The sequence below is a fragment of the Elephantulus edwardii genome, unplaced genomic scaffold (assembly GCF_000299155.1).
Source record: "Elephantulus edwardii isolate Elephantulus edwardi_28Jun2011 unplaced genomic scaffold, EleEdw1.0 scaffold00173, whole genome shotgun sequence".
Classification (NCBI taxonomy): Eukaryota; Metazoa; Chordata; class Mammalia; order Macroscelidea; family Macroscelididae; genus Elephantulus; species Elephantulus edwardii.
Genome location: NW_006399923.1, coordinates 2,311,585 through 2,320,522, shown reverse-complemented (window position 1 = coordinate 2,320,522; position 8,938 = coordinate 2,311,585). Strand labels below are relative to the sequence as shown.

At 35.1% G+C, this 8,938-nt stretch overlaps 1 protein-coding gene across 1 annotated transcript in view; it reads right to left on the bottom strand.

The window, feature by feature from the left end:
* CDH9 (cadherin 9, type 2 (T1-cadherin)) overlaps nucleotides 1-8,938 on the bottom strand; it is a 274,677-nt gene that overhangs the window by 191,727 nt on the left and 74,012 nt on the right. The window contains exon 2 of the mRNA XM_006895668.1: nucleotides 6,525-6,800. Within this exon, the coding sequence (XP_006895730.1) occupies nucleotides 6,525-6,752 (228 nt within the window). The 5' untranslated portion in view covers nucleotides 6,753-6,800. The remainder of the gene's footprint in view (nucleotides 1-6,524; nucleotides 6,801-8,938) is intronic.

Here is an 8,938-nt window from a genome sequence, read left to right as displayed (position 1 = left end):
TTGTTGATAGATCATCCACCAATCCTAACGCCACGCTTCTCCTCACAGAGCCCAGCCTCTCAGATAATCTGCTCTGCATCCAGGTTGAAAAGGTATGGAGACAGGACACATCCCTGGCGTATTGATGCATGGGACCTTCTAAAAATTAAATGTATGTGGCATCAAACTTTTTTGTGTGTGTGTGTGGTTTTGTGTTTGGGTTTTTGTTTTGTTTTGTTTTGGTTTTTATTTTTTTGTTTTTTGGGTTTTTTTTTTTGTCCCAACAGAGTGAAAAGGAAACCCACAGATTGGGAACAAACATTTGGTAATACTATCTCTGACAAGAGTCTTTTAACAAAAGTTTACAGAACACTCCTGGGCCTCCACAAGAAAAAGACAGATAACCCAATTACAAAATGGGCAAAAGACATGAATACAATCATTCTTATACACTGTTTCATTCATATACATCAGATTTTATATATCTTTCACTTATATTGTGCTTCATCCATGTAAATTGTGTTTTGTACTATCATCAATATGCATAGTTGTGAAAGTAGTGTATGCAATGTGGGGATAGTAGACTCTGCTTCATATAGGAGGAATTGTCCCCATCAATAATATCCATATCAGTAAGTAGATAGGTACTTGGTCAGGCACCTATTTCAACCAATTACTGGGTTTGATGATCACTGTTGGCTCACCAAGTTTACTTATAGTTGTAGTAACAAGAATGGGTTTATTAGGAAAATATGTTGGGGAGTGGGAGAAGCAAAGAACATCTAACAAGGCAAGTGCAGGTTTAGTCCAAGAGTCTCAAGCTAGATTAAAAGCAAAGCATACTTCTTTTATTAGTGAAAGTCCTGGTTTTAGTTCTGCAACACGTGTTCAAGAGGACTTTATTTTCCTCAATCATCCAGCAGTGTTTGCCTAAGAGTAATTATAATACCTTCTTCTTCAATCATCTGGTAAGCAAAACCTTCAACTGCGTCAAACACAAATGCAAGAAGCCTCAGATACATCTTGCCATGGTCTCTCTACAACAATGTCACAGTCTTGCCACAATTTTTACATGACCGTCATTGCCGCTGTCTCAGTCTCACAAGGGTCTTGTTCCATCTCACTCAAACCAGGTCACACTCTACAGTGTGGGTAACACACTCTCTTATCCTAACACTACAGTTGTTGATTATTTGCAAAGCCATTTAGTGTTGGTGGAAACCAGAAGGGGCTAACATAATGGCTAGAAAAGCCAATGTTTAAGCTAACACCACAATTGTATATTATATAATTAATTCCTATTGATCTTGCCTATTAGTCTCAATGAATCTATTCTATTTATTCATCCTCCTTATCTGCCCACTGACCTCTATTATCCTATTGACTTTCCCATCTCCTTTTTTAGCCCACTTTTCCCTTTCTCCTTCTCCTTTTGAACATTTACAAATATCTTGATTAATTATCCTTCTATGTTCATAATAATAGTCTTAACCAGAATTTGTCATCATGAAATTTAGTTCTTTCACTCAGCATAATGTTCTCTAGACACTCTCATATTATATAGATATTATAAAATAATTTTTCTTTAATGCTTCATGGAGCACAAGAAAAAAAGACTTGCAACCCAATAACAAAATGGGCAAAATGCATGAAAAAACTCTTCACAAAGGAAGACAATCAGATTGCCAGACACACATAAAGAAATGTTCAAAATCACTGGTAATCAGAAAAATATAAATCATGACAACAATGAGATAACATATCACCCCAGTAGCAATACCAAAGTTTAATAGGACAGCAAGCAGTAAATATTGGAGAGGATGAAGATAGATTGGGACTCTCATTTCACTGCTGATAGGATTTTAAAATGTCACAACCACTCTGGAAGGCCGTTTGATGATTACTCAAAAAACTAAACCTAGAAATCCCGTCTGACTCATCTTTTCTGTTACTCTACATATACCTTAAGGAAAACATAACTGCGAAACAAATGGAGATACGTACAACTATGTTCATAGAATTGTTATTAACAACGCACAATAGCAAGAACATAGAATTACCAAATGTTCATAAAAAAAAAGAATGGATGGAGAAACTGGTGCATTTACATAACACTTTGTTTTAGAGAGGTATTTGACACACTATCAAGGAGGGTTGGCAAAGGAGAGGAAGACCCTCAGCTTGAGGGATCGATACAGTGACTGCTACAATGGGCTCTTGTGAGTCAGAAAGTTTAAAGATGGTGCAAGATAGAACAGGGTATGGGTCTTTTGTTCATAGGTCACTAAGAGTAGTACTCGACTCAATAGCACCTAACAAGAACAATAATAATATCAAACAAATCAAGTGTTTAAAACCTTTCTTTGCATTAAAATGTAATGTTAAATTAAGTCAACATTTTAAAATCATATTATGAATCTTAATATTTTCCTTAAAAATAAATAGCATGAGGGAATATTATAGTGTCTTAATGCAAGATATATGGGTTCACAAATAGATAATAATGTCTCATTTAATTCTTCTCAATTCCAACTCTATATTAACACCATATCAATTGATGATTGATTCATATAAGAAAACATCTTCTGCAACCTGGACCTGGTATCATGAGAAAAAAATGTACACAGAGATTCTTTAACAGAGTAATTGGAGCATTTGCTATACTACTTCTTAAAATAATTTTACTTCTTCTCATTATCTATTACTATTTGGTTTCAATAATTCTGTCACGTGTGTCTATTCAACTTGAAAAGCAAGTAGGTGGCAATTGCTATGATTTTTGCATACATAACTTCTTGATGAAAAGATAAAAAAACACCATTTTTTAAACTACACTAAATAAAATTTTTTTATTCAGTGACTGGGATAATTGGGATGGGAGTGTCAGAGACAGTGCGATTGGCACAGGACAGAGCGGAGTTTGGGGCTGTTGCACATAGGGTTGCTATGAGTCACAGGCGATTCAACGGCACATAACAACAACAACAAATAAAATTTGTAAATATCTGACACCTACCGGTGCTGTGTCATAGAAACCCTCTGTTGGGTTTCAGAGGCTGTAAATCTCTATGGGATGGTTCTCATAATTTTTCCCCAAGAAACAGTTGGTAGGTTTGAACCAATAATCTCTTAATCAACTGTACCACAGACAACATAGTATACAATCAGTATCAGTAAAAAGTTATTAAATATCAGATATTGTAAAAAGGGTATCTAGATACAAGTTCCAACATTTATTTCTTCTTAAGACATTTAAACAAATGCAGAAAAAAAATTAAGCTTTCATTAAAATATTGCATCAATTAATTTTATACATCAAAGAGTTGGATAGTGAATAGGGTTGATAGAAAGAGCATTGATGTCTTTGAGGTGTGGTGCTGGAGACGAGTGTTGAATATACCATGAACTGCTAGGAGAACAAACAGGTTTGTCCTGGAGAGGGTGAAGCCAGAGTGTTCCCTGGAGTCAAGGATTCTGAAGGTTCGTCAGACATATTTTGGGCATGTTGCAAGGAGGGACTGGTCCTTGGAGAGGGACATCATGTTTGGAAGAGTGGAGGGGCGGCAAAGGAGAGGAAAACCTTTGATGAGATGGATCAATTCTGTGACTGGAGCGGTGGGAATAAGTGTGTTTGAGATGGCTAGGTTGGCACAGGATAGAACAGCATTTAGAGCTCTTGTACATAGGGTCACTATGAATCGCAAGCGACTTGATGGCACATGACAACAACAACAATCACAACTCTAATGATATCAGTTTAAGGTGTGAGGTATATTTAGTCCAAATGATGGTCTTTTCAGTCACTCATCATGTGTCTGAAAGTTGGACTACTCCAGAGTACTAAGGAGTAATGATGCAACTTGACAGATTAAGGTGTGCCTGATGCTTTTTAGTTGTGGTAAAGGATAAGAGTACTAACTATTCCATGAACTGCCACGAGAATAAACATGTTTGACTAGGAGCAAGTGAAACTAGGCTGTACCTTGGAGGTAAGGATGATTAAAAAAAAAAGGTGTCTCATAAAATTTGGTGATGTTGTTAGGAGGGGCAAGTCATTGGAGAAGGACAACAAGTTTGCAGAGTTAGAGGGTTAGATTCAGAAAGGAAGGCAACAACAAGATGGACAGTGATGAAACAGTGACTATAACAATGGGCTCAAGTGTGTCAGAGTTGTGGAGGACAACACAGGTTAGGACAAAGTTCTGGTCTACTTTTGACAGGTTTCCTATGAGTCACATTTGACTGTAAGGCATGTAACAACAAAACATAAAACAAGTACCAATAATCAAATAGTGGAAGCAATTTTCCCATAGAACTATTACTGTTTTATTCTTTTGAAGATAATGTCCACTTTATATGATCTTTACTATCATTATTTAAATTTTAGAAGACAAAATTGTGGCTCCATTTTCTCATAAAATGAAAGTTTTTACTATCTTAGTTTTCCACTTTAGGCTCATAACCTTATTGTCCAAGATAGTCACAACACATTGTGAGTAAAACATTACCTGTGGGTGAAAAGAGTGCTATTCCCAAGTTGAATGACAAAGTATTGCATGAAGAGTAAGTATAAATATGCATACATGCACAATTACTGTTTATAATGTAATGGAAAGTTCATAAAAACCAAGCAAGATAGTGTACACTGTGTCAAAATGAAATGTGTATAGCAAAATATTAGTGCAGTAAAACTGGCCAGTTGAAAAATTAATCAATACACATGCAATATTCAGGAAAAGAAGATATTTTTAAAGTAAAGAAAAAATACTTATATAGAAAAAACCCATAATGGAGTTTCCATTGCCTTAAGATTATGAGTCTCTCCTTTTCATTGTGGCTATTATTTTGTTTCTGTGAATTTCCAAAGATGAAACCCTTTATGTAAGACCCTGTGACCGAAATTTGTCCTTTATACATTGCCTTCAAAAAAGAAATCATAAGGCAATTTCAAGTCTTTAGACACAAACATTTTCCAGTTGAACTTGAAGTATCCTGATGTTAGTTATTAACTATAGTGTGAAAATTGATGTTAAATGAGGGATGCTGGAGGATGTCATGTGCTTAACCTGAGGAAGAATAAGATGGGAAAAGCCAGCAAGTGAACTGAACAAGATGAAATGAGAATGACCTATGAAACTGGAGGAGGAAAGTATCAGAAGAGAAAATAATAGGCTTCTGACAAAGAAAGATACATTTGAAAAATACACTATATTACCACGCACATGTGCACGGGCACACATATATAAAGGGAGTGAGAAAGAAATAGTGGGAGAAAGGGAGAAGAGGTGGGTAGAGAAGGAGGAAAAGGGAAGAGGGACGAGGGGTTAGGAGAAGGTGAAATGGGGAGAGGAGGAGGGAAGGGGAAGGAGAAGAGGAAAAGAGGTCTTGGGACAAGGTTTGACAATTCTAGAAAAAAATGATATTTTTTAAAAGTATATACTTTTTGTAATATAAGATAGTATATTTGAATTTTCGCTGCACTCTATTATATTGCTCTCAGGATACCAATCCATCAAGCAATACTCTGATCAATAAGGATACATTTTTTAACACTTAGGGTCAAGGATAAGTATGTGCCTTCCAGGTAATGTTAGTATTCATAATTGCTTATTTTATGCTTGTATTATCAAAATTTGGAAAATATCACTAGGCATTAATATTGAGCTCAGGAGAACCCTGAGTATGATTAACATATGAACTTGGTAAAGGATAGTAGACAAATACGTATAAAACCATTTGTGTGTGAAAACTTACATTACCTGACTGAAAAAAAGGACAAATAAAGCAAATATGTCCTTAGAACTGGAGTCAAGAAAGGAGTTGTATGTTTTCTATAACATCTACCCTTACTGCCAATAAGCCATTATTTATTTTGTTGCTTGCATACATGAACTACCTTCTTTGTTATAAATTTTTTTAAATATACTGGTTTACATGAATTACTTTCACTATCTTTTTTTGTGATTAGAACCCTTGTGCTTTGAAAACATAAGAAAGACTCCAGCTTGGGCAACGTTAGATAGAAAATATCTAGACAGAGCTGTAATAATTTTGTTTTCTCATACCAAGCATTCTTAGTCTGGTAATAATTATGTTGTATATTACAACAGGATTTTTTTTTGTTTTATTTAACAAGCTAGTACATTATTTACATATGATTTTCAATTAAAATTCTAAGACACATTGTTTTGTATGTTTTGTGATTTGAAACTACTTAGCAGCAGGATCATGTTAAGCCCTGGTGATTACATTTTAGGAAAACCTATGGTGCAGTTCTATTCTGTCATATAATATCTCTATTGTTAAAACTGACTAGACATAAAAATAACTTGAGTATTGACACTTGTTTAATCATCTGAATAATCTATATTCCTAAGCTACCTTACTCTAAGATAGAAACGTCACTTTCTGCCACAATGTTGCTTAAATATTTTCACATTGCCATTGATGATGAACAGAATTCTAGAAAGAAAAAATTAACCTCTCTCATGGTCAATTTACATATATAGAAATACATGTATTTTTTTTCCACATAAAATTCTTACCTTTCCTACATACTGTGTATCTGAACCTGTGTACTCTTCTAGTAAGAAGAATTGATTCCACATCCAACCTCGTTTGCTGCGACGTAACAATTTACCATTATCTCTTGTCAAATCCACTGTCTTTTTGATAGGTAAATAATTGTTAGTTCTTTCTTGTAACGGAATGGCATCAACTGTGTAGAGCATACAGGTCCACATGAATAATGCCAGGTAGTGGTATGTCCTCATTCTCTGCAGCTGCAGCAAGATGTTAATTCAGTATATCTCTTGTTTCTCCTGAAAAGTAGAAGGAGACAAAATATTTTGTATGTGTGTGTTTCAAATGTTAATAACTTGTAAACCATAAAATTTACCCACATTTTAAAACTAATACATATATATATGTTTTTATATATGAAATAGGTTAAACCATCATAAAATTATATGTAATAATAGGTTAAGTAAGGAGGACATATACAGTTTGAAGAAAAATAGAGCAGAATTTTAATAGTGATCTTAAAAATACTATATTATAGCCATAAAAATGCAAGATTTTAAAATTCAAAGTAAATACTAAAAAAATAAATTTCACAATATGCTAGTTAAGGTTCAGTGTTCACCATGTAATTCTCAAACTCTGATTAATAAAAGTAAAAAAAATCATTAACATGTACAAATTTTATACATGTGAACTTAGACATTTTCAGAGACAGTTTTTCTCTCACAATCTATAATTTTTTCCAATTGTAATTAATTATGTGACTCTTGGGTTGAGATGTTGTTAAAACACAAATTACATTGTAATAAATACGCTTGGGAATAAGTTTTGTGTTATGTAGCGCCATGTCAATCCTTTACTGTTTTTGTTGTGGTTCTTCAGCCCACACAGAAAAACACACAAACACATTTAATTACACTGAGGGGTAGGAATTCACTCCTATGAATTGTTTAAGGCTCCAGTAGAAGAAATGGTGGGCTGCTAACCGAAAGATCTGCAAAGTAAACTCCCCATCAGCTCTATGGGAGGAAGAAACAGCACTCTACTGTTAAGATTTCTAGCATTTAGAAACTGATGGAAGGTTGCCAGGAGTCAGACTGACTAGAACAGTGGGGAACTAGCTATGTATTAATTATAGATGGGGGGGAAGCATAATTATTTTTAAAATAAAATATGTTATTAATAATTTTAATGAAAATTTACAGAGACTTTGAATTTCCATTCATTCATCGTTGCATTTTTCTGCCTGGACACCCCTCCCACAACAGAACACTCTTCTCTTTGAAAAGAGATTGTTATACAATCCCTCCCCCCAGGTCCACTCTACTATGCAGCCTTCATTCTGCACTCCTGTCATGACAATAATATTCAAACACATATCCCCTTTAAACAGTTCTCTCCCTCATTTGTTTCAATGCAGTATACATCATTTATCCCATCTTTCTCTGTCTCCCCCAAACCCCGATGTCAGTCCTGTTTTATAACAGTGGAACTATGCAGTATTTGTCCCTGTGTGACTAAGATACTTCACTCAGCATAATGTCCTCCGGGGTCACCCATTCTGAATAATATTTCATGAGTTCCCTGTTTTTCAATGCAGCATAGTATTCCATTGTGTGAATATACCAGAGCTTCTCTATCCATTCATTTGTTGATGGGCACTTAGGTTGTTTCCAACTCGTTGCCATTGTGAACGAAGCTGCGATAAACATGGTTGTGCATATATCTGCTTGGATGTCAGTTATGGTCTCTTTGGGATATATTCCCAGTAGTGGAACTGCTGGGTCAAATGGTATCTCTCTTTGCAATTTTTGGGAAAGCACCACACCGCCTTCCACAGTGGTCACACAATTTTACACTTCCACCAATAGTGAAGAAGGGTTCCAGTTTCTCCACAGCCTTGCCAGCATTTGTTGGTTGCTGTTCTGTTAAATTTTGCAATTCTTACTGTTGTGAGATGATATCTCATAGTTGTTTTGATTTGCATCTCTCTTGGAGCTAGGGATTTTCAACATTTCTTCATGTGCTTTTTGTCTATCTGAATGTCTTTGTGGTGAAGTGTCTGTTCATATCCTGTGCCCACTTTTCAATTGGAGTGTTTACCTTTATCTTGTTGTGGTGCAAAATGCATAATTCTTAAGATTAAGAGTTTGTGACTTATGTGAATAGTTGAGCCACTAACATCAACCAAGAAAGAAGTCAATGAGAAAGAGAAAAAAAATTCACATTCTTTTTATTCGTGGTTTAATGAAAAAGAAGAAATAGTTAATTCCTGTTAACTATTGTTAAAAGCAAAAAAAATTTGGCATAATTAGTAGAAAGTGACCGGTCTCTCCTCACAACATGTTCAAAGTAAGTTAGACGGAGCCTCAGAATCCTTGCCTCCAAGCAGCCACCTGGTTTAACCCTCTCCAGAACAAATCTGTTTGTTTTCCTA